The following is a 26347-nucleotide window of genomic DNA, read 5'->3' as shown; positions in this document are numbered from 1 at the left end:
TGATGTTTCTGTATTTAAGGCCCAACATTTGGCTTTTGCCCCAGACTTTTCAGGAGCAAGGCTTCTTTGTAGATAACACACTGGCATTATAAACTGTTGTGCTGTTTGTTCTCTGAACTTAATATTAAATTATGCTTTCACATGTGACAGTGTTCACCACCTCTTACTCAGTTATGGTTACTTTATCCTGCAATGTGTACTGTATGGCTTCTGCTTTGGAAATGAAAGAAATGACAGTGGTGTGTGGGGTAATTAGTAATAATTGCCTGAGCTATGGTTTTAATCTGATTAGTTGGCATTATAAATGTTAGGGATTGTGGTTGTAGGATGCAGTCTTTATGTGATTTCAGCAAGCATTGGTCAAAATTCAGTTCTAACGTTGGCACAACATTCTGTATCATTGGAAAACAGGCCCTGTTTCAGGAGGTGGATGTGAAAGTTGAAGGCTACATGGGAAGCATCTCTCCAGCTGGACGTTTCTCTTCTCTGGATGTTGCTGTCTGCACCATTGAGAAAGCCAATGGCCTCATCAATAGACTAATAGAAGAAAACCAAATGGACTCACTGGGTAAAATACTACTGCCTCACCACTGGGAGGATGAGTTTTTTTCTTTTACATAATCTGAGTACATGTGAAATTATGGGATAGTTTGTATTTGCTCAGTTCCCTGTGCAACAGACAAGCTGTACAGGAAAGTAGAACAATTTTTCTTCATCCAGAGCCCATCTGATTTGTATTTAGGAACACAGTCTGGACTGTTCTACATAGCTCAGCGACTGGGGAGTGAGTAGTTAAAACTGCAGCTTTAGTTTGTGTGATGTGGATGACAATCCACATATAGTGATTATTTGCAATAAGCAGTGATTCTCACAGTGAGAAAATATCTTCTAATTAATGAAATTGAGTTATAAGTCTATGACGTGTTTGAGTCCAAGAATTTTTTGTTTGTTTGGGACAGAGATTGTGTACGTATGTTATTAATGGTTTACCTTCAGTTAGTTCAAAGAAGAGGAGGAATTATTTTCAGTGCTTGTTGAGGTTCAAATAATGAATACTTGGAGCTGCACTGGGTAGGCATGGTGACTAGAAGGGATGTAGCACTCGTTTCTCTCTTGTAGTCAGCTCAAAAGCCCTCTGTCTTTGCAGTGTAGACTTCTGGGCTACTATAGTCCTGATGACCACTAGATAATGGTGGTGTCCTTTTAGTGCTTGGGAGGAGATATAAAACCTGAGGAAGCCCTCTGTTTCTAATCTGTACTTGGAAAGTGTCATGTTCTCCTAGCCAAATTAGATGATTGTTCTCTTTGTTTGTCTGTTCAGTAAAACTATATCCAGTTGTATTTTATATAGTAATACTTCCCATCTTTGCTCTGGCCTGTAACATAGCTGGTCACTCTTTTAAAAATACAAAAATTGGAAAACTAGATGAATATCAATCTGCTTTGAGACTTCCACCTGTAAAACTGCTGTTCCATGTTCATTTGGTATCATAATATTCTTTACTGTTGTATACCAGAAAAGTTTTTTAAACACAATAGAGAATAAGGGAAAGAAAGCTTTGCAGATTTTATAAGAGTGTGAGATCATGGGTTAACACATTGACACCTGGGCTACAGGGGCTGGATCACCATGAATTCTTAGACTGCCAGTGGGTTGGAAGATGAGTAGGTGACCATGGCTGTGCAGCATTTTAAAATCATTTCAGCTGAAGCTGCAGCAGTCTGACCCAATCCTCAGCTGCATATCTTCATCCCTTCCTTTGCAAGAGAACTGATGATCGTGCAGTTAGTTATTTAAATATATGGCTCAAAGTTTGATACTTTGTTTAGTTTTTTGTTTGTTTTAAATAGGGCTAGTTTGATGCTAGGTCACCACACTGTACATGCTGTACTGACTGCACTAGGCAATGAGTGGGGTCATAATATCCTCGTTCATGTTGGTTTGGGTGCCTTATAAATATACCCAGTGTACTAAAATGTATTGTTTAATAATAGCATCTTTCAGAAGCTGGAGATATGCCAAATTCCTTTGGTTGGCACCTCCATTCCATCACTACATCTTTTTTTGTGCTTTGTGAGAAGAATGTGCCTGAGATGAGTCATATAACTCCATGTACCAAGAGATATGTGACTCTTCTCAGGCACATTTTTCTCACAAAGCAGTATAACCAGGCAAATGAATGCAGGATTTGAATTTCATTATTACATCCCCAACATTGATACTTCTTTAAAGCATGACATTTTTCTTACACCATTTGAAAACACCTCTACTGCAACCCTCTTTTTCCCTTGTGTCCCAACATGACCATACAGCTGAAATAAGAGTAATTTTTCTTCTTTGTGTGCCTATTTGAAAGTAATTTTAAAATTCAATTTTAGTTTAAAAAATCATCTTAAAAAAATGAGGAATTTTCTATTTGGAAATGCATCTTCATAAAAGCTGTAAAATAAAGGCAGGAGCTGAAAATGCCTTTTTAACTCTCACCTAAAGCAAGCTTGTCTAATACTGGAAGATTGTACATTGCCTTCTAATTAATTCTAAATTTAGACCACTTCGTAACAAGGGTGTTTTATCTTTTGAGATGAGTTATTGGGAGATGACTGCAATTCTGGCTGGATTCCATCTCAAGCTTGAGCTGCTCCTTTTGTTGATGTTAACCCCCTGCTGATAGCTCACGTTGCCTTTGGAAGTTGTTGAGAGCAATTCAAATCCTCTGCCTGGCAGAGCTCTCTTTGCTGTATGAAGCAGTTAAAAGCAATTTTGTGTTGCTAATTATTATATACCATGTGTCAGTTTTGAACATCCATGTACATGGGAAATGCTGTTCCTCTTGTTGGTGTTCAGCCTCTTGACACTGACGCTAAAAAAATTTGTAGGAGACCAGATTGGAGAAGAATCTGCTTCCTTCTCAACATGTCAGCTGGGAATAATGGATATGTAATGTGCAGTTGTGATACTTGTTTCTTTTCTTAATTTAAACTTAAATAATAAAAAAAATAGGTTCTTTGTATTTAAAAGAAAAAACAAATTCTCCCCCACTGTCTTTAAGAACTTTTTAGTTTTAAACAGGACGTGGACTTAAAGTGGTCTAGTTATTCTAGAATAACTATGTGTGAGATCTTTCAGGTACTTCTAGTATTTTATTTATTTTTTGTCAGCAGTCTGCTAGACACACCTAATTTGCGGACAGAAAGTAGACACTGAAGGTGGCCTAATTTTCAGTAGCAATGCAGAATAATGCAATTATGGCCCTAATCGCACTCCTGAGCTCGTTGCTGAGTAAAAAACGCCATTGTATGCTGGGACCTGTAGTCTTCCTTGGCTGCAATTCCATTTTAAGATAAGGATAGCTTTGTGAAAAATAGTTTGCCTGATGTCTCCTGCTATATTATCCCAGTGGGTGCCTTCTGAGTACTGCTTGAAGAGAGAAGAGCTGTGTGCATTGTGTGACAGTCAGATCTCATCAGCTTAGAGACTGCTGAGGTAACACAGTGCACAACTTTAGTGTGGGTATAAATATTTTTTTTATAGCTGAGTAGCAGTAGAAAGAAAACATGTGGCCCATCTGAAGAACAGTGACATTCCCTGTGTTTTGGCCTGTAGATACCACTAGTGTCTTATACTTCATTTCAGGAAGCAAAATGTGCTGCTTCTTGGTGCAAAGACTGGAAAGGTAAGTTGTATGAATTTTTCTTTAGGAGATACCACATTACACTGTCATGTCTCAAATACTGGAAAAATTCAGTCAGATTATTGGATGGGGAAGCAGGGAAAAGCTTTTTTTCTGGTAGCTGAATAATTGCCTCTTTGGTGACCAATGAATTGCAAGTTTTCACAAGCACAGAATAGAGGAAGTAGAGGAAGACGGAGGAGCTGGCTGGGTGGGAGTTTGTAAAAGAGGCTGTTGAAGCAGTGCAGTACTCTTCTAACTTAAGTGGCTTGAAAGAGAAGGGAGGAGAAAACAGAGAGAAGGAACATATGTAGGAAGGAGAGAAAAAAATGAGAGGGAAAAATAGCATTGAAGTAGATAATATAAAGTCACTCTTGCCCTTAAGTTCCTGCTATTTTTGCTGTACCAGAAAGATATTTCATAGCTCCAACAAAAACAAAAACTCTACAGCAGCAGAAGTAATGAAACCCAGTGTCCTCTATGACCTACGTTCTTTTCTTTTTTCCTTTTTTTTTTGTTAAACCTTCCTTCAGCGTTTTCCATATCCCTGTGGCACTGTCGGCTGGTCAGTAAAGCTGCATATAGCTGCAGGTTGGGATGTATGCAGGAGGTGCGCTGGGTGGCTAAGATGTAGTGGCTCTATGTTTTTTCCTAAGGAAAAGAAGGAAAGAGACCCCAGTCTCCTCTGTTATCTCTAGATGCTGATATTCAGAAAGCTTTTCAGACAATATTCTTTTCAGTATTTCTACCCATCTTTCAAATTTTATGGAAGTGGCTGATTGATTAAAAAGTTATCTGCAGGAGGCAGGAGGACAACAGATAGAACAGTCACATAAGGATTTTTTCATTAGAAAGCAAGAGTTATAGTAGAGCTCGTTCTGGCTTGGTGGGTGAGAAAAGATATAATAGGAAGCTGTCTCTGCCAGGTCATCTGCTCTAGGTTTCTTTGCCTTTTTTTACAGACATCACTGAATGGCGAAGGAGTGATGTTTTTAACGGGAGATCCTGATGTAAACAAACCTTTTGATTAGCTTATTGAGGGTACTGGAGTGTTCCCTTCCAGATACTCTGAGGCCTGGGGGCTTTTGCTTGCAAATGGTATAGATGCTTCCATACTGTTTTGCATGGAGACCAGACAGTAGCAACTCAAACTATTTTTTTTTTAGAAGCTGAGTATTTGTGTATGGTAGGTTGTGGGAGGTGAAATGTGATATCATTGGTCATTATATGTCTCTCTTAAAAGAATCAGTGACAGAAGAAATTCATAACTGTGTTGGTAAGCACAGCTGGATTTGTAAATTGCAGTTAATCATGTGGAATATGAAAGGACTGAGTCTATCTGTTCTTAGTTTGGAGGTTATCAGTTATAACCTGAGTGCTTCTCTTTATTAGGAGTGGTGGTTGTGGATGAGTTGCATATGCTGGGAGACTCTCATCGAGGATATCTGTTGGAACTCCTTCTGACCAAAGTTCGATACGTTACAGAGAAGGCTGCAAAACGGTGGGTAGACCAGAGTATTTTATCTTATAACACTAAATTATGGATGGCTTAAATATTTTGTTCTCTAGGTAATTGGAAATTTGGGTTAGCTCCAGGGTTTTTATGTGAGTGATGACCTAGACTATTTTGGTTATTAAGGTCTCATCATATCACCTCTCCAGGGGCCTGCTATTGTAGTCAAAATCTCTTTTCCTCATGGTTTTTAATTTGAATGCTATCATGGGATTCATTCTCTCAAAAAAAGAAAGAAGGTGAAGTTTTCCTTTATTTTTTAGCCTATTTTTTAAAAAAATAAAAATTCAGACTTCTTTTAGTATTTTTCCTAGACAAAGACAAACAGAGGAGATGGTATATCAGAGTTCTTAATTTTTACCAGTTAAGCTGACAGAAGAGTCAAAATCATCTGTTTCTATGCACCAAAACTCATATTTTGCCAGCTTTTCACTGCTGCTTCCTGTCTTGTGAGTTATATCAGTGCTAGGCTAAGCCCAGACTGCCTCTTCAGTTGTAGGGGAACTGTCTTTTTGACACTAGTCTCTTTGCTGGATCTTTTAGCCAACATTTCCCATCCTGATTTCCAGGATCCAGCAGTGTTCAGGGTTGAATCACCTCTGACTATTTTCTTGGTTTGGAAGCCAGTATACTTAAGAGCATCATGAGTTGCTTTGCCACTGCTTTTCCATTGGCTTATCATGCACCTGCAGGACAGATGCAGGACAGCTCTCGGATTTCCTCCATTCCACTGAAGAACCAAGAAGGAAAAAACATCTGTCGGGGAAGAACCGGTACATCAAGGAATGTTTGAGGGAAGATGAAATACTTCAGCCTTCACCATATAGGCACTAGGGCCCAGATCTTTTATCTCTCTGTCAAGGTCAAATTGTCAGTGCTTCCCCATACCACTCGCTGACAGGAAGGAAGCGACCTTTTTGATGTTGTTTTTCTTTGATGCTTTTATTTTTTAATGGGAGCCCCTTTATCCAAATTCTTTAAACACTGTCCAGCCTGACCAGTTATCAGAATGTCGAGTGCTTTTAAAAGCCTTTTAAGTGGTTAACTGGACATCCTGCTGAAGTATGATGCTGTGTCATTGGACCAAAAAATATTCTCTGATGGTCATTGCCAGCATGAGTGCCATTGCTTCTCAGCAAGGCTTTCACAGACTAAGCTAAAATTCTGTAGCAGATTTTTCATGCCCCCAGTCCAAAAGAATGCTGCAGAACTGGATTTTTTTCAATCCCTGGTGGGGGATTGCTATGCTAGCAAATGCTTGAAGAGCTTGGGTAAGAGGTTCTGCTTCTCCGTGTCTTTCTTATTTCTGTCTTATAAGCGACCAGGCTTTTTTATCCTAGCTTTGGGGTAGTCTTGTTTCCCCTGTCTTGCCTTTTCCAGGATTACCAGGATCTCCTAAGAAGATTCAGGCCATCTGTGAGCTCACATTAATTTTTCTGACCTTTTTATTTTTTGAAGTCTCAATTTGTGGCTAAGGGCATGGATGAACAATGCAAGTTAGTAGATGTAAAATGTTGGCTTAGGAGCAGAAAAAGAAAACAAACCAAAACACATCTGTCATGTGAATTTAAAAGCCTGAATTAAAGTATACATTTGGGTGTCTAAATTAATGTTTTGTGTTTTCAGGTCTGTTAAGAGTTGATTATTTCCCACTGACTTGAATGGAAGCAGTTGTTCAGCACTTTGAGAACTGAAGCTGCTTTCTTCTTTACTGAACTAAGTGCTTTGGTTCCCAACTCTAGGAAGACCTTAGTTTATTATTATTTATCCTAAAATTGAGACAAATGGGTATCTTAATTAAGGCATTTAGTGTAGACTGCAGCAGAGACTGAGCCATTCTTTTATTTCCATGCTCTTATTAATGGCAAGGAAATAGTTAATTTGTTTGTTTATTTTCAGTTTCTCCAAATATGCAGTCAGTTTCTAGCTGTTGTTGCTTAAAGAAGCTTAAGATTTAGATTCAAAATGACAAAAAGTTGAATTATCTTGTAATGAATGCGTAGCTTTTCATTGTGTTTGCTAAGAGTAGAGTATGACTTGTTTCTTTTTCATGAAGCTTAAAAACATAGCTTTGTACTTTAGACTCATGAAGGAAATAGATTGGGTTCATTTTCTCTGAATGCTGTTTTGCACAAGAGTAGCCTCACTTGTTACTAACTTTAATTTTCTTTTAACCACTTCCAGACAGACAAAGACAACCAGCCCTGGTTTTGGAGGGATACAGATAGTAGGCATGAGTGCTACCCTCCCTAACTTGGGAGTCCTAGCCTCATGGTTAGATGCAGAGTTGTACTGTACAGATTTTCGCCCTGTGCCCCTCATGGAGTGGGTGAAAATTGGCAACAACATTTATGACTCTTCCATGAATCTGGTGCGAGAATTCCAGCCCAAACTTCAACTGAAGGTAACAAAACTCTAAGCAGTGCCTTTGGGATAAGACCTTTTCTACAGCTAAAGTTAAAAAGACAGTTGTTGGTATGTTTTTAATTTTTTTGAATAGGTGACATTCTCAACTTCATTGTTTATTTCATGGATTGTTGCTGAAACTAAGGACAAAATTAATTACTTTTTTTGTCTTTTACCAATTTTTTTTAAAAAACAACACAAAAACACATACAGTCATGAAGTTCTTTAAGTTTCTTGAATCTGACTTGAAGACAAGGTAACTTTGCAGCTGTCTTGTCTCTGAGTGCTTGACGGATAAAGAGAGCTTGATTATCCCCCTTACCCACCACTCTACCTTGTGTCCTGGAATTTATGTCACTTTCATAGATGAAGGTAAGCATTCCCTAGTTAGCCCAAGGAATTTGCATTAATAATTGAGGAAATGTATTTTCATTAAAATATGGTATTGAACCTGCTTATGTTAAACTGCTAAATGATTTATTTTTGTCATTGATTAGAAGGCAGGTATCTATCCAGAATCTATTTTCTGAATCTATTTTCAGTATTTAGGACTTCTGTGCACTGGACAAGGATAAAAAAAGTTAAGGGTAATGACTATAATGATTTGGAAGAACCAAATGGATAGAAATGAAAAAATGTGCATTTCCTGCTTGTAGATTCCTATTCTGTGGAGTCTTTGAGGTGTGAATTCTCTTCCCAGTCCTCCAAACTGCTCTGTGTAAATACTAGTCTAGTAGTCGGATAATATGGGCTAAATGGCAGGAATATTTTGAAAGTACCCAGCTCTCATGTACACAAACATCAGTAGCATGGGGGCACAGCAAAGAAAAAGGATCCTGGAAAAAAAATGAAATGTTTGTGACAAGAATATCTAGAAGCTTACATTTATGTAGCCATATTGAGAAGGTGATGTTGTATTTCCTTCTCCAGATATGTTTTGAGGCAGTTGCTTTGGATAGGTACTAAACTGAGAGAAAGAATTAAACTAGGCTTATGACTCAACACTTTAAGGAATTTAACTTCTTTTATAAGATCAGGCAATCCTCTTGAGCTTGAAATCTGTCACTGGACCTTCACACTACTCTTTCATGGCCCACTTTGAGGCACAGAACAGAACTTGATAGCTCACCACGTCTGCTGAATTTGGGTGAATCCTTACGGAACTTCTGATTATATATGTACAGTTCTTGCCTTTGGTCCCCTGTTTTCATTTGTATTTCACTGCTTTTTATTTCATTGCTTTTTATTTCTTACCTTACTCTTACCTTTTTTTCTCTTTCTTCCTTTGGCCTTCTTGCTGGAAGAGAATCTGGCTGGCTTAGCCAAGCAAGATTGTTGCAGGAACTCTCTTAGGATCTTGTAACCAAAAAGGCTGTAAACAGTAGGGCTTTGCTTGCACATCCATATATTTAGCCTCAGTCTTTAGTCAGCAGTGCTTTCTGGGTGCACCTTATTGGGGATGCTCAGACTACTGCACCTCATGCTTTTAGTTTAGCCAGCCAAGTTAAGTCTTCCTTCTTAGTTACTGTAGAGGAATGTTTTTCCTCAGAGCTCTTCTGAACTTTAAAGCAATAGTTTTTGGTCTTGTCTGCAGGAACTTGTTTCTTTCCATTGGCTGTAGGAGTCCACAAGGGAGTAAGCAAGGTACCTTTAAATTGTGTGATATGAAAACCAGACTCTGCTCACAGATGACAGCATACAGTGCATCCCTCTGTAATGTGCACATTGTTCTTTCTCACTGCTGTTAGCCACGACATGGTGGTTGCAGTGTGACTTTCTGTGCACTGTGTAGCCTTCAATCAGAAACAGATTAAAAAAGCAAGACATAAAACCTTAGATTTATTTGTGGTTAGGTCTAAGGTGGTCCTCAACAATAGGTCGTACTAGCGCCCAGACTTCCAAAAGCAAGACAGAAACCAAGATGACAGTGCTCCATCTTCTTTACTTGTTCCTCTCTCCAATTTTTAACAGAAAATTCCTACTATGACGCTGAACAGTGGCAGCATTTACAGACCCTGTGCAGTGTGAGATTGCACTGAAAATATTTTGTCTCACTTCAGGGAGATGAAGACCACGTTGTGAGCCTGTGTTATGAGACTGTTTGTGATGGCCATTCAGTTCTGCTCTTCTGTCCATCCAAGAATTGGTGTGAGAAGCTGGCAGACATCATTGCCAGGGAATTCTACAGTTTGCAACAAGCTGAGAGTAAGAGAAAAGTAGTTAATAAAAGACTGTAGTATGTGCAGTGCCTTTAATGCAAATTAATTTTAGTAGAAACTATAAAGATATTTTCTCTCTCAAGGTTGTGCAAGAAACTCATCCCTTTCCCCAGTTATTGTGGACAGAGAAGGAATAGATGAGGTCCTGGATCAGCTAAAGCGCTCTCTGTCAGGGCTGGATTCTGTGCTCCAACGTACTTTGCCATGGGGAGTGGCATTTCATCATGCAGGTATTCCTGAATATCTTGGACTTGAATTCTGTAATGGTCAAGTCATTTGGGTTCTTAGTGCTGTAGTTATCAGCAATTTACCAGTTTCTTTTTGAAGTCTCACGTAGCTTATTACCTAAATAAGATACTTCAATTATTTCTCAGTTAGAGGTAAACTTGAAATTCTTTTACTGTGGACAAAGATTTGATTCACTAATTGTTATGATGAATCTTCTCTCTGTGTGTTAGATAACAACAACTTTTTAGATACAAGATAAAAATTTATCTGGAATACCTGAAAAATTAACTGATTTGCAGCTCAGGCATTTTCAAGTCCTCCCTAAAGCTGCTACGGTATTTCAGAGCAATTTTCTTGAACTTAATACTGAAACAGATGAGTAAATAGAAGAAATCTAACAATGAAAATGAAAATAAAAGGAGAATGTGCTGCTAGCGCTTCTGGCTAGATCTTTTTATTTTTTACTTAGGTAGTTAATTGTGCATGTAACCTGTTGATTCACTTAGAGAAAGGACCAACTGTGGAAGACACAACAGTACCTATAGCATTGAATATGTAAGGGGCATAACTCCAAATGCTTACAGTGTGTTTTTTTTTTTTTTTTCTCTCAAGAGTAGACTTGGACTGAAGTCCCCAAGGAGTGTAGAAAGATGCATATTAGTCTTGTAACATAGAATGGAAATAATGATGAAGGGTTCCAGGGTCAGGACAGCAAATGACTAAATCCTAGTTCCTTACTGTGTGTTACATCAAGCTTTCTTCTTTTCATTGAACTTATTTATTTACTTGCAGTGCATGTAAATATGTAGTAGGTAGTTCATCTTGCTACAATGTGTACAAATACCTTAGAAAAACTAATTTATATCCATTACTATCAATTAAATAATGAAAACTTCATAGAAATTTTGATGCAATTATGCATTGAAAGAAGTTAACTGAGGTAGTGTTGCAAGTCTAGTTCCTAACTCGGAATGGTAAATGTTCATTGAATTTGTTTGTTCTTCTTGCTTGACAGTAATATTATTAGCTCTTAAATGCAATTTCACCATTACTGGGTTTGCTAAAAGTTATCTTTCTTCAGGTCTCACTTTTGATGAACGGGACATAATTGAAGGAGCCTTTCGCCAGGGCTTGATTAGAGTTCTAGCAGCAACATCCACTCTCTCTTCTGGAGTGAATTTGCCTGCACGCCGAGTAATTATACGAACTCCCATGTTTGGTGGCAAACTGCTGGACATCCTCACTTACAAGCAGATGGCTGGAAGGGCTGGCAGGAAAGGAGTAGACACAGAGGGTAAGCAGAGGCTTTATTAACATTCCCTAAGAACGGTGTTAACCTGATTAAATCCAGGGCAATGCTTTGCAATTAGTGACTAATCATGATGAATTCCTTTGGTATTCAGTATGATTAAGTTAATCAAGATGAATTTGTTTGGTATTAATGGAGTAAAAATTGTAATTCCCGGAGGATTCTTTTTACTGCATGAGACTGACTTTGGTATTTACATGTCAGTTACTTCAGGAATGGGTTATTTTCTTTTTTGAATTCTTGTTATCTTCTAAGGCTCTGTTCAGTTGCCTTAATTCTGTGATACATGGTCAGTTCACTAAAGCATTTACAGTTTCAGTGAGAAAATTTACAGTAAACTCCCAATGGACAGGCCTAAAATTTAAGAAATGCATTGAAAGTCTACAACCATAATTTGACAAATTCCTTTTTGTTGCCTGAAGTTCTAATTTGGGTTTATTAAACTTCCACTAAACTTAACAGTGATTTTTATGGATCTTGAATGCTACAGAGAGACAAGGAAATGCAGAGAGTTATCATAGATAACACGGTGTCTTCATGCATACAGTGGCACGAATTGATGTTCAACAGAACGATCCTGCCTGTTATTTTAATTTGTGATGGAAATTTATCTTTCTTGATGCCATTTGGAAAAATTGTGTTCTGCAAATGTAAACACAATGGAAAATATGAAGTTCAATAGATGCAGGAAGTGAGATTTGTCCTGCTGATGGTTTGATTGGTGCTTGCTGGAACCCTATGTAAGCAGAGTGTTCTTATACTTAACTTTCTATTTTTGCTAGAGTAGCATAGCAACCCAGCGTTTTGTGACCTATATCTCTATGAGCTATCCCTATATGTTAAAGAAAAGGACAGCTGCATGCTGTACTTTGAAATTTTTCAGACTTTGTCATTTGAGCGTAAAATAATTCCTTGAAGTTTCTTCTTTTTTTCCCCTTCAAGTCACAATAATTAGTACCCTTTTTGACAGTTCTGATGTGACTGTCTGTTTTGCACAGTAAGCAGTTGATTTTATGCTGATGAGCTTCATGAATGTACCATTTTTTCCCACTCTGTGTAGTGTTTTGGATGAGAACATAAAGCTACATTACCAGCTGCTACTCTTTCACAGAATAGGGAGACTGGAGGACAGCAACTTCAGCTGGAAAATATGCCATATGTAGATATGAAATTCAGCTGACAGACAGAAGCTAATCAGAAGTTAATTGATGCTGGGTTGAAGGTTTTTTTTTTTTTTTTTTTTTGGTTGATATGGTTTTCCAAGCATTGCAGTGTTGGATCATCTCAGGTTTTGATTTTTTTTTTCTGATTGGATGGAAATTTAAAAACATTATTTTAGAAAATGAAATTGGATTCTTTTTGCATTCATCAAAACTACCCTGTTCCCAAGGTGAAATAGGTAAAGCTGTTCAATATTGGTGAACAAAAGCTAGAAGCTAGGCTACAGATTCTGTTCTTTTCCATTTACAGGTAGAAATACATACATATGTTGAATGAGTTAGCTACAGAAATGCAAAATTAGATGGTAAAGATAGATAAAACATAGTAGGGCCTTTTTGGTTTAATGGAGTTTTTCGTCTAGGTAGCCAGAGTCTTCTGGTGTTTGTTTAATCTGATCCTAATCTAGACTTCTCCTCTCATCTGCAGCGTTCAATAAGGAATATTAGAACAGTTTAGTTTCTTTTTATTGTTTCCTCTCTCTCTCTTTCTCTCTCAGCTGTTTGCTAAGTTGGAGTTACTGGCTTTAAGTTCTCAGTGGCATCTTGGGGAAGGGTTCCACCCAAATCTTAAATGGCTGTCAGATAACGTAGGGCCGAGTGGACACCCATCTTCTGTTACATTTATCATGCTGAGGAGTCAAAGTTGTGACAGGGAATTGTAGGTCACATCAGAAAGAAATGAGTTAAGGTTCATCATTGCCATCATTTCACAAAACAATGCTTGTGGGTGGTTTGTTATATCTTCTATACTCTGGCAAAAGCACAGGCTCAACAGATGTCAAAAGTTTCACACGGCAGGATAAACAAATCCCAAAGAGACATCCTCTGAGCATGTCTTTCATCCTTTGATGGCTACCGTATTACCCTAATTTAACATTCCTAGGATGTTACTAAGATAACGACTACCAAAATGACTTTGGTGTCCAGGCTACGTGCACTTAAATCTTAAGCAGTTATCATAAACCAAATTTACTGTCCAGCTAATCCAAATCTAATGCTCTCTTTGTTAGTCAAAGAAAAGCTCATCTTGACTGAAATTTATTTATTCTATACCAATTGGCAAAGCTTCTCACTAGCTATGTCTCTCAGGGATCTAGTTTCTCTTTAATAGCTTTGTTGAAAAAAGACTTCCTTTGTGACCACTGCATTTTCCCCCTGTGGTTTGTACTATTATCTCATAAATACGTTAACTCATTATTTTTATTTTTGTTTCACAGCTCACCTTTTTTTGTCTCCCACATTATTTCACGATTAACTTTAAAGTTCTATATCAGACATTGTTAGGTAAGGTATATTCAGATGTACTTTCAGAGGAAACCATTCAGAATACCTAAGATTTTACATGTGCATGTATGTATATACATATATATACAAACATGTATGCATTTATGAAAGTTCAAAGAATGTGTAGTTACTTAGATTAATAACTTCACTGAATTTTTGAATTACTTTGGTATCTATGTTATTATTTTGGGAATGGAAGCTGGTTGTATTAACACAAACTGCCAAAGTGCTGTGCAGCTTGTATGTTTTCTTCCAAATTTTGAGCATCTTTTCAGTTTAATAATATAATGCAAAAGGAAAATAGATGCCACTGTGTGTCATTGTTCCAGTCAGTTCCAGAACAAGAAGAGAGAGTGGTTCAACAGCAAAGTAGGTGCCCAGAGAATCTATGGAGTCCTCATCCCTGGAGATGGTAAAAGTTGATTTGGGAAGACCCTGACCTGCCTAATGCAACTTTGAAGTTTGTACTGCTCTGAGCTTTTAATTCTTAAGTATTATGCATCAGTGAGTCCTTAAATAGCAATGGCTATATGCTGTTCAAGATTGCAATAGTTTTTATCTTTTTTTTTTTATTCAGCTTTTTCAATAGTAACTTAAGTGTTCCATTCCAATAATATGTCCTCAATGAACTGTAAGTAGCTATTACAGTGCTTAGATGCAATATGGAGGTCATTAATGTTTTTTTTTTTCTTTTCTTTTTCCCCATATAGGTGAGAGCATTTTAGTTTGCAAGCCCTCAGAAAGATCAAAAGGAATTGCTCTACTTCAGGGATCTCTCAAGCCTGTTTGCAGTTGTTTGCTTAGAAGAGAAGGAGAAGGTGTTACTTCAAGCATGAAGCGAGCAATACTTGAGGTACGGGACACAGAGAGGATGTAGAACAGTGCTTGCAGTGTTAGGATGATTTCTTTTGTGACACCATCAAACGTTTTATGTGGATTTTTTTTCCCCCTCTCTTGTCAACACAAGCAGCTTCAGAAGAAAGTTACTGGGGTCTGCCAGCTTGTTGCAATATTAGCATTTTGTTTTGCATATGGCAGTCCCTGCTTGCCAGAGAGGTTTTGACATAAACATACTCCAATGAGTTATTAAGGCTTGCTTTTTCATTTATATATACTCAAACTGCAGGCAGAAGTGTGTAATTCTTAACCTTCACATGTTATCTGACAGTCTTTACTGGGAGGTGCTTGTACATTACCGATTCCTGAAGCTTTGTAGACTGAATTAGGCCATAATGACATTTGTAGAACCTTAAAGAGTTCTTTATTTCACCCCCCAAGTTATCTACCTCTTTTGCAGAGAAATGATTGAAATTTTGCAAATATGTTTTTGGTAAACAAACAGACATGGTACTCCATTTGCTCCCTTTACCCTTCCTTCCTCTGTAGAGTTTGCACAGAAGTAAAAAGGAACAAAAAGGTTTACGTAGGTGAGCTCATCTCCTTTTCCAAAGTTGTTTTTGGGCTTGAGCTGAACTTAGACATTTTAAATAGAGTTCTTTTTGCTGTTCTATTCCTACTTTTTTTTTTTTTTTTTTGTGAAACTGCAGTGATACTTAGAACTTGGTTGTGATTCCATAAGTTTAGAATTCTTACCAGACCAATAGAATTTCTAAATGCACTTTTTTATGTAAGAACTATCTAAAAATGGCTTCCTTTCTGGTTGGGGGTGCTTTATTACATGAAAAAAATCTATTGAAACCATGAAACAGAGTTTTTAGTTAAACTGCTGTCTCAGGGAAGACACGCACACATGTAAGTGACTCACAAGGGAAAAGCAGTTATGTGGAAAAAAAGATCCAAAGGAAAAATCACTCTAAATCAGGAAAACAATCATAGGATGTAGCATTCAGATTTATTAAGAGACAACTTCACTATACTAAAGGGTCTTGGGAGAACTCCTCCTCTTTTGGTTACCTTGTTTTCTTCAGAAAGTTGCAGTTTGGGTTCTAAAGTTTTAAAAGTAGGGTTGGCTAAGCAAAATACCTACATCTAGTCTTAGTTCTAAATTGCTACTGTGTTTATGTTCACTTTCAAAATGCTAGGATAAAAGTTTATATGAGTTTGAGTTTTTTAAGAGCTTTAATCTTTCACCATAGCTTAGCCGTTCAACTTCTTTATAAGGTGTCCAACTTTTTTTCCAAGAGAAGTTCTTTAAGGTTGGCAGTTGTTTTGCCTCATTTTCCTCTCTCACACTGGTTCTTTAAAACTTGGGTAGGTAATGCACCAATCTCTGTTTCTCAGATCTGATGTTCCATCTTGCTGTTTCCCTGGCAAGATGAACAAGTCACTTTCTTCAACAGATCATAGTGGGAGGAGTGGCCAACACTCCAAGTGATGTGCAGACCTATGCGTCTTGCACTCTTCTTGCATCCAGCTTGAGCAGTAGCAAGTGGAGAAATGAGAAACAGCAAGACAAAGCACAGACTGGACCTATTGAGGCTTGTGTAGCATGGCTGCTGGAGAACGAATTCATTCAGGTTCTGGACTCTGGCAATGATGAGAAAGGTAATGTTGCTGTTCCCCATTCTGTTTCTCACCAGTGACTGCAGTTAGCTATTTTGAATCAGTAAATCTTCTGCAGCTGGGTAGATATTGAATGTAAATTTATAATGAGAACTTCTGTGCGTTTCTTTTATTAAAAATCATGTATCAAGAAGTTATAGCTTTCAAGAGGGTGTCTTTATACCTTCTTAATCATTTTTGTATGCAAGTGTTCTTGGAAGGCCTCTGCACGTTACCTCTAAGACTGATGTATCCTTATCTACAAATTCCCAAGATATCTTTAAAGAAGGTGAACTTTTACTACAGGATGTATGCACACTATAATTTTTGTCTTTATGAAGAAGAACTGACATATTCTGAGAGGGTGCAAGGCTCTTCTAGAACCTGTTGTATTAGGCTGCACTTTTTCCTCTTTTGGGCTATTTTCTTAAGATGACTAATGATGTGACTCTTATAGTAATAGAAAGAACTGTTACAGAATAATTGTATATCTTTTTTAAAGAAAATGATATATTTGACACTCTCAAGGAAGGTATGTTCAATAACTCCTTGGTGGTGAGATTGTAGATGAGTTTCCAGTGTTTTTTGTTAAAATAGCTATCATAAGTGCTAGTGTGAGTAGTTAGAGGGATCCAGACTTGTGATCTGGCCTCTGAAAAAGGCTAGCTTAGACTCTATGCAAGATCTTTATTTTATTGTTTCCTTTTTCCTGTCTTCAGAGTGGGGAGATACTCCATTTCTTTTTGAAAAAGCAGTTGGGAAAAGTCAGTAGAATCTATAAAATGCATTGCAACCTGAAAGTGAGATAGAAACTTGCACTTAAATTTCTCTGTATGTGTTATTTATTTATTTATTTTTTAACAGCAAACGTTTATCATCCCACACATCTTGGCTCAGCTACTCTTTCCTCTTCTCTTTCACCAACTGAAGCCATGGAAATTTTTGCTGACCTGCAGCGAGCTATGAAAAGCTTTGTTCTGGAGAACGACCTGCATATCGTCTATTTGGTAGGTCCCTGGTTCTGCATTTTATATCTTGTACTGCATAAAATGAAAAAGGATTTAAAATACAGTGTAGGATTCTTGAGAGCTCCATGGATGTATTTTTTCATGGCTTGCCTAGGTAATCCTAAATGAAGAAAAGTTTTGAAATTGAATGTTCTTCAAATCGAATCTGTTCCCGTAGGGTCTGTTGTGTAGGCAGGTGCTCCATGTTCATCTAAGCCCATTTTTGTCACTCCTGACTTCAGAAGATTTCAGAAATTTGTGAATTATGTTTCTAGAATAATGGTAATTTTTCTGAAACTTCTGAAGTGAACAAAGCTAATTGCTTTTGATTTGTGTTTGGGATCAGCAGGATGCATCTCAGATTACCTCTGGCGGCTCAAAAAACTTTGGGGGTTTCAGCATCTATTTTGCCTACAAAAAGCCTAAGAGAACCACGCTTACTTTTTTTCCTATAGGTGGGCCTTTTATGGGTTCATTCGTCTCTGATTTAGTTTACTTGCCTGGTGATCCTGCCAGGGCTAAGGGAAGGAGTATGCTAAATCTTTTGAAGGGAAAGTGTCCAGAAGTTTGTTAAGAGTAATGTGTACATGCACTTGAAAACTAAGCAATACTATTTAAGACTTTTGGAGAGGTTGCCACAGGTCTGTCAAGATTAGTGAGGAAACAAGATGGAGTAGCAGTGAATATCCAAGGATTCACAGCTGCATGGCCTATCACTCAAACATAATCCCAAACTTGACAGTTATCTTTACTCTCCTTAAGTATAAAGTGTATTTTCTTGACCAGGCTGTTAAATCAATGGCAAAATTTGAGCATCTTACCTGGTGGAAAAAAAAAAAGCTTGGCATTGCAGAAGTTGTTGGGCTAGGGATTGGGAGATACAGGACATTGAGGATGCCTGTTTCTGCTTGCTGTGTTCATTAGCTTAGTTATTGACTGAAACTTTTTTTTTAATCAACTAGTTTTCCATGTGTACTTTTATCTGTGTTCTAGAGGACCACATAATATTTTGTTCTGTTCCTATGAGGCAAAGTGGACTATTTTGTGTCAGGCACTAGTGAGTTTTTTCCTGTTTCTGTCTCTAAAACGCAAAAAAAAATCATGAATTTTGTTCATGCTCTGTGGTACAGTCAGTGCTGGCAATGTATTTTTTTTAACCTTGTACTTTTTAATTACAGCAGCCTGTCTAATGTTATTTTAATTCAAATTCACTCAAGTTCTTGAGATTCTCTTCCATTAACCTAGCCTAAAACACTTTATTGCAGTCTGTTAATTTTTGAGGCCAAATAATTTTTTTTTTAAAGAATTGTTCTCTGTGTTTCTTATGAATTATCTCCTATAATGCTTTATAATTATTAGGCGTGAATCTTTTACTTATACAGATATGAATTCCAAGACCTTGTGTTTTAGGAAAGTTGATTAAAAAGAAGAAATATTTCTTAGACTAGGAAAAGGGTTTTCTTTAAAGAAAAAAACAAAAAAAAGCAACCACCAACAAAACGCAATCCCTACCTTAATAACTCTTGTTTTTCTCAGCAGATGAAGAGGAATGGACAATTTACAACTGTGTAGGCGTCTGGTATTCTGTGTTCTATTAAATGCTCCCCAACAACTGTTAGTTATTTCAAAATAATTAATCTTGCAGTATGTCGATACAGATATGAAGACATTTTGTCTCTTCATACTGAAACTGACTGTGCTGACTGAATGATAACAGAAATGTTTTTTTTTTTGTCTGAAAGTGTGTGAATGCTTTGAATGGCTTTTTTGTTAGTGTAAGAAAAAATGTTGAGATTTAACTGTACTCAAGGTAAATGAAAACTTCAGTAAGTTCTGGCAAACCTTATTTCCCCTCCTGCTTTATCAAATGTCATGGCAGTGGTTAGTGTACTTGCTAGTGGCTCTAAGAGGCTGATAGGTAATCTGTCAATTTTGTTTAAAAGAGAATGAAGTTTTATTTTGTTAAATGAGAGTAAAAATACAGCTTAAAGTATCTTATAGGGCTTGGATTTAGGGAAGAATCTGACAAAGTTTCTGAATTGTTTCATCATTAGTGTATCCATATGAGTCATGTCACATCTCATCAGTACAAATATTAAAAAAAACTGGGTTAGAAGAGCTTTTACTTTCTTCAGGGTACATGGTTATGACTCAGTGCCTCTAGTTGTGCGTGGGATGCTCTAACCACATTCTCTAGACTGCATTTTTGTTTAGCCAGAGCTCTGCTCTGTTTGTTTCTCTGAAATAGTTTTTTACGTCATCTCATTTTCTTTAGGTTACCCCAGTGTATGAGGAGTGGACCACAATTGATTGGTACCAGTTTTTCTGCTTATGGGAGAAGCTGCCTGCTTCAATGAAACGTGTGGCTGAGCTGGTGGGGATTGAAGAAGGCTTTCTGGCCCGCTCTGTAAAAGGCAAAATCATAGCTAAGACAGAGAAACAGCACAGACAAATGTCAATCCACAAAAGGTAGCCACAAATGGATGTGAATGAGCAAAGACCAAAGCCTGTAATACGAGGGGTGGATAGGCTTTTTTCAGGAACTGTTTTTCTTGATGTGTGAACTGATGGATACACTTAGAGAGAACCTGGGCCCAGTCTACTCCAGAGTAACACTGTTATCACAAGATGTTTGTGCTGATGTCATTTGGAAACCATCTTCCATGTTTCTTTTCTGTGCTATTCTATAGCAGCATTCTGTCCTGTGCTATCACAGAGAATTTTGACTGTACTCTAACGTGCCCTGGATGATGATTATATTTCCGTGTATACTTTTTTTTTTTCTCTAGGTTTTTCACTAGTCTTGCCCTTCTGGATTTAATCAGTGAGGTTCCTTTAAAAGATATGACCAAGAAATATGGTTGCAGTCGTGGCCAGCTTCAGTCCTTGCAGCAGTCTGCTGCCACCTATGCAGGTAAGTTATGTGGGCAAAAAATCCACAAGAATCTTAGGTTAGTCTATTTTCTTTCCTTCCAGACAGGGGATAAGATAGCCACAGTGTGTAACAACAATCAGTCTTGTAAAACCACTTCCAACTTTATAACTTAATCTGTGGTTGCCCCTGCTTTGAGATGGAACCACAGAGCATGCTGTGGGAATGGGGCCAGCTGGGTGGAATCAAGCAGTGCTGTAGCATGCTGATGTCTGTGGAAACCATCTGTGTACTGTGCAGGAATGTAGTTTGTTCAATACTAAGTACAGAAATTAAGTACAAGTCCATTCTGAAGCTTTGCCGTGTTAGGAAAGAGTATCTTTCAATATGGGTAAAGTCCAGGGTCTCTTAGCGTGCCTTTTTCCTGCTTGCAAAGTAATTGGTCAGAAAGCATAATTTTACAGTTTTCAAAAGGGTGAATCATTTCCAGGTCGTTTATCACCAGGTAATGAGAGGTCAGAGAGCTGTCACCTTTATCATAGCTTCCTTATAAGGGCTGTGTAGGAGTATAGGTAGCAGCCCACTATGTGATCGAGATACTATTTTTTCTGTTGCCTAAGTCAAGTCTTACATTACTCCGTAAATGGATCTTCAATTTTTAAGACAGTTTTAGCTCAACTTGAGAAACCATATGTGTGGGTTGCAGCATGAGTCAAAGCCCCAGAATGAAAAGGTCATGCCAACTGATGCGGAGTAGTTTAAATTAATTCTGGTAGTATAAATAACTTCTTGTTATAGCGGTTTCACAATTCTCTATTCCCAGTGTTAATCATTTTCAGCAATCAGGTAGATAAGTTCAGGAACAAAAGTAATTTGAAAAGTAAAATGAACTGTTGACATATAGTTAAGAGATATGATAAAAACTGTATTCTATAATCACTATAAAAATATGGCAGTGAGGGATGCTGTGTCTTTCAGTTATTTTCATACTCTTATAGATGCAATACATGAGTAAGAAATGGTCTTTTCCCTGCTCTTTTTCCCTCCCATGTTTTGGGGACTGCAGTTGTAATCTTCGCCATAGGCTTTGCTACCTCCTATGGTACTCTCAGTAACCGAAGTTCTGCAGGCCAAGTTCTGCTCTTAGGGACGTGAGTGCAGTGGCTTCTCTTAGTCCCTCTTGTCATTGCTTTTGCTATCTTCTTTTCATTGTGTTTGGTTCACAGGAATTCTGCTAGAGGATATGCACGTGCTTCACCTTTGCAAGGTTAAAGTCTTTGGAAAAGCAGTGTTGTTCAGAGTTTCTACCTCACTTATAAACTATTTAATTCTAGATTACGTTGACTTCTGCAAGAGCAGCCCCTAGTCAGGATTGTACTAAACATGGGTTAGGAAACGGTGGCCATTACTGCGAGTACTGGGAAGGTGACAAATGTGAAGGAAAAGTCTACTCATCTGGGACAGAGAGGGGAATGGATCCAGCTTAGTAGCATTGGAGGTAGAGTTAAGACTTATGTAACTTTTGTGTTTCAGGAATGGTAACAGTTTTCTGTAATCGACTGGGCTGGCACAACATGGAGCTGTTGCTCTCTCAGTTCCAGAGCCGCCTCACTTTTGGGGTTCACAGGGAGCTTTGTGACCTGGTACGAGTCTCTCTGCTGAATGCACAGCGTGCTAGGGTGCTGTACAACGCTGGCTTTGTCACAGTGGCTGATCTTGCTAAAGCCAGTCCTGGTGATGTGGCAACTGCTCTGAAGAATTCAGTACCATTCAAAAGGTGAGAAATGAGAAAGTCCAGAAATCAAGAAGTTTGTTTATAAGGTGAAGGATTTCAGGGTGAAACCTGTAATTAAATATGGCAACCTTTTGGGACTTGTTGCCAAATGTTACTTAAAAATAACTTGCAGGTCTCTGTGACTGATCACAGTAATTACATGATTACTTTGAAATTAATAGAAGCATGTTGTATTTGCAGAATGACTTTGTGAGACCTAAATTTTCTTCTTGTTCCTGAATTGTTAATGCTTTTTGGAGATTTTTGCTGCCTCAAAAAGGTTAACACTTTAGTGCTCCACCATATGAACAAATGAGTTCATGGTTTATTACTGTATACCATTTCAGATTCTCTTGCAATTTTCATGTTAGTGCAATGACAAACTTTAGCATATACCTATTGGACTGTGTCATGGCACCTGTCTGGTTTGTGCTCCCGAGGTTACCTTTCTTTGCATGGAAATGCGTAGATTCAGTCCTGGATCTTGCCTTAGTAGGGATTTGGGACTTATCTGGGGCACATATTTGGTTACAGAAACTTGGAATGCTTCTAAGGTATGCAGTGTAGAAAAAGCCAGTAATATCTTTCTTTCACTGATATCAATTTGAATGTGGAAAACTGAAACTGTTATTTCCTATTAAGCATGGTACATTTTGGACATAGTGCTTCTGCGAAGCTGTGATGCTATCTGAAATAGGAGCGGAGCAGAACAGGGCCAATTCCTTGGGCTGTTTGCTGTTTTCTGCATTAATTCTCAAATCTGTCTGTTACCTTTCCCACAGTGGTCGTAGGGCTGTGGATGAAGATGAAGAATCAGCAGAGGAGCGTCGGACTGTGCGCAGCATCTGGATGGCTGGAATGAAGGGTTTAACTGAAAGTGAAGCAGCTTTCCTCATTGTGGAGGAAGCCAGGGGACTTCTCCAGCAGGATTTGGCACTGATGGGAGTGCAGTGGAACCCAGAGTCTTTTCTTGAGTCTGATTCATTGTCTATGATTAGCAGTGAGTCAGAGCTGGAAGACAGACCACGTAGATCAAATGGAGAGCGGTCTTCTGAGTCTTCTAGGGTGTTAAACAAAAAAGTGTGCAGAGATCAACATCATAATAGCCTTGGTTCTCAGGTTGGAAATGTATCAAATATTAAAAAGGGATGCAAAAGGCGACTAAGCAGTAGTACAGCAAACTCCAGATTTGAGAACCAAGTCCCATGTAAGAAACAAGCTCAAGCAGAGGAAAGGAATGATGACACTGTTCACAGTGCTAGAAAACGTCCCAATATGAGGAGAGATAATGAAGATGGGGAAGGAATTTCTCAGGTCAAAAATGAGGTAGATTCCAGGAGAGCAATTCCAGAACTCCCTACTGAGCAAAGAAGGACACCAACATTGAGAAAAATATCTTCAGCCTCTAGATTGATAAGAAGTATGGACACACATTTAAACCGGACTAGGAACAAAAATACTGTTTCAAAACTGCAGAGCTCACTACTTGAAGATTCAAGTATGCTTAACATAGATAAAGAAAAGCCTTTTACCTTCCACCCTGGCATTTCTAAAGATAATTTTTTTTCAGACCAAAATAATAAGGAATTTTTAGAAAAAAGGTCTGTAGCTCATAAAGTCTCAAATTCTGTACAGATGGGGAAAATTAATGGTGGGAGGAAAGATAAAATGGAGGAGTTGTTTACAGAGCATTCCACCTCTAATGAAGGTGTGCCTAAGGGAAGAGCATGTTTTCAGGCAACTGTTATATTACAGGATACTCCGCATGTCAACAGGGAGATGCATGATACTGTAGAAAGTCCAGTAATACCTGCTACTGCTAGAATACAGAGAAACAAATATATTGATGATAGGCAGAATAAAGTCAATAAAATACAAACAGACGTGAGCTGTGCTGAGGCAACGACTGCTAAGCAGCACTCTGCTTTAGGCACAGATCATTGTAATGTGTGTGCTAGCTGCTCTGGAAATGGATGTGTCCATAATGGCAGCAGGAAACAGAAGCCTGCACATTTTTGTCCTGGTGATGATAAATCCTGCTATATTCAGATCCAGAGTGGTGACAAAAATGGGAGTGAAAAACCCAATGGAATATTGTTACAAGCTGGAGTACTACAGAAAGGCAACAGTCATTCTAAGGATTTTCTGAAAGACTGTTTAGTAAATTCCAGAGCTGTTTGTGATGCAGATGGTGTTCAAAATGGTTCATCCTCTGCTCCTTTTTGTGACTGTAGAGAGTTTGAAGACAGCTTACAGTTGGATACTCAGACTGAGAACATAATAAAACAGGAGGCAGCAGCTGGAATCACAGGACAGCAGGGAATAGAGGGTTCAGAGTTGGCAGCAGTACCACAGCAGGAAACCTCCAGGAAACTAAGGACTTTGCAGACTGAAAATGCTACTGGTGAAAGGCTAGCTGCAACAGTAAGGAAACTGGGCTTATCAAGTCTTATCACAACAAATAATGTTATAAAAAGCACAGATCAGCACTGCGGTAACAAAGTTTTGGAGTCGGGAGACTTAAATGCACAGCCTATAGGAAAAGAAACAGAATTTGCACCTTTCCTTAAACAAAGTGATTTCTCAGTGACTGACTCCCAGCTACACAGTTTCCTACAAGATTACCAGACCCAAAATTCAGTGAAAGAGGAAAGTGCTTCTAAAGGTCCTAATAAAGCAACCTCCCCTCTTGGTAGGGATCAAGAACAAGTAGAATGCCATCCTGTCACTGAAACGAGCCTGAATATGAGTGATAGTTTGCTGTTTGATGATAGCTTCAGTAATGTCAGCGATCTTTCAGCTATGCAAGCTGTGGAAGCTGACAGAAAGGAACCTGAGGGAAGGCAGGGGGCTTTGCTTCCTGCAGATGGTCTTTTGCAGAACGTAAGGCCTGTTCAGAATAAATCTGATGTCAGTGACAATCAGAAAGAGCATGAGGATCCAGCACAATGTAATGATGCCTCTCTAGCCTTCTCTGATCTCATTGCTGAAGTGTTGGATCATGAAAACTCCCCATCTTTTCTGGGAGATATTCCTTCTTCATTTCACGGTCAGTCCCGATTAAGAAACCCAGTGATTTGTAACAATGACCCCAATCCAAAGATTTTAGTAGTGGATCAAGGTGAAAAGCTCCAGAGCAGCCAGCAAACTTTGGAAGAGAAAACCCATCCAGTGGCATGTACTGACCACTCGTTTGAACTGAGCCCAGGACTGCAGGATGTATTAGACAAATGGCCTAGCCCTTCAGGCATTGAACCAGTTTCAGTAAATCTGCAAAGCTTCTGTTTGAAAGGGAAATTGGTTGATTCTATTGCTAATCAAGAGCCAGATGCAGTTTTAGAATTTGATCATCGTCAGGCAGAGCTTTTGCCCAATTGCCAGGATTTAAAAGACCATTACAGAATTAAAGAAAACAAAACAGAAGACTTGGATGTTCAGAAATCAGACTGTGTAGCACTTAAGCTCAAGGGAAGCAACAGAACATCCTATCCTCCACCAGATAACAGTAATGGGTTTATTCCTCCAACACCCCCCAAAGAACTTTTTCCCCAAAGTTCTGTATCTCTCTCTGTGAAATCTACAAGGAAGAGACAAGTTGCCTGCGTGAAGGAAGGGCAACTGATTGAGCCACAGCAGAACAGCAAAGGTGATGCAGAGCAGCAGGAAAAAACACTCCAGTTCAATTTGGAGAGTGTAGACCCAATTGAGACTGATGGGATAAAAGATGATTCCACTATAGACCAAGGCTTTTCACTGCAACTGTCTCAGGATGTTTTTCCACTCATTCCCTTAAGTGCTGAAAGTTTCACTATTATTGATGTAGCAAGTGACAAAGTACTTTTCCAGACTTTTCTTGCAGAATGGAAGGAGAAAAGCAGATTCTCCATCTCAGTGGCATGTGAAAGAACAGAATGTCTGTTGTCGCCCAAATCAACGATTGGTGGCAGATTCAAACAAGGTTAGTTCAGTGTTCTAGCATGTTATTTTGTGAACAACAGGATAGCATCTTCTGCTGAAAGCAGGGATGGAGAAGGAAAGAATTTGCAAAAAAAGGAGGAAAATCACTGACATTAACTGAATATTGTCAGTCTCAGTAAAGCAAAGGAGCTGAGTGTTAGTAGGGGATAGAGAGCTGGTGTCAAGCATTGCACTGTTAGGTCTTTAGTGACTGTAATGAAGCCTTAGCAGCTCGTCTGTATGTGAAAACATCTAAACATACTTAACGTTTCTTATCTAATTTTAAATGGATCAGTGTTGTGCAGTCCCTTCGACATATGTACTTTTCCATGTCATAAGTTTTAGTATATTTTCAAATAAATAATATATTGAACAGTAAACTGTA

The 26347-nt window shown here is 38.3% G+C and overlaps 1 protein-coding gene across 1 annotated transcript in view; it reads left to right on the top strand.

Annotated features, from left to right (window-relative positions):
- POLQ (DNA polymerase theta) overlaps window positions 1–26347 on the top strand; it is a 54387-nt gene that overhangs the window by 5508 nt on the left and 22532 nt on the right. The window contains exons 4-16 of the mRNA XM_040562753.1: window positions 412–568; window positions 5064–5172; window positions 7369–7588; window positions 9651–9795; window positions 9893–10039; window positions 11119–11331; window positions 14561–14703; window positions 16151–16355; window positions 17217–17359; window positions 19635–19828; window positions 20149–20273; window positions 21765–22008; window positions 22788–25963. Of these exons, the coding sequence (XP_040418687.1) occupies window positions 412–568; window positions 5064–5172; window positions 7369–7588; window positions 9651–9795; window positions 9893–10039; window positions 11119–11331; window positions 14561–14703; window positions 16151–16355; window positions 17217–17359; window positions 19635–19828; window positions 20149–20273; window positions 21765–22008; window positions 22788–25963 (5221 nt within the window). The remainder of the gene's footprint in view (window positions 1–411; window positions 569–5063; window positions 5173–7368; window positions 7589–9650; window positions 9796–9892; window positions 10040–11118; window positions 11332–14560; window positions 14704–16150; window positions 16356–17216; window positions 17360–19634; window positions 19829–20148; window positions 20274–21764; window positions 22009–22787; window positions 25964–26347) is intronic.

This window comes from Cygnus olor, chromosome 1 (assembly GCF_009769625.2).
Source record: "Cygnus olor isolate bCygOlo1 chromosome 1, bCygOlo1.pri.v2, whole genome shotgun sequence".
NCBI classification, from domain to species: Eukaryota; Metazoa; Chordata; class Aves; order Anseriformes; family Anatidae; genus Cygnus; species Cygnus olor.
Note: the sequence above shows the minus strand (reverse complement) of the source record. Positions and strands in the feature narration are given on the sequence as shown.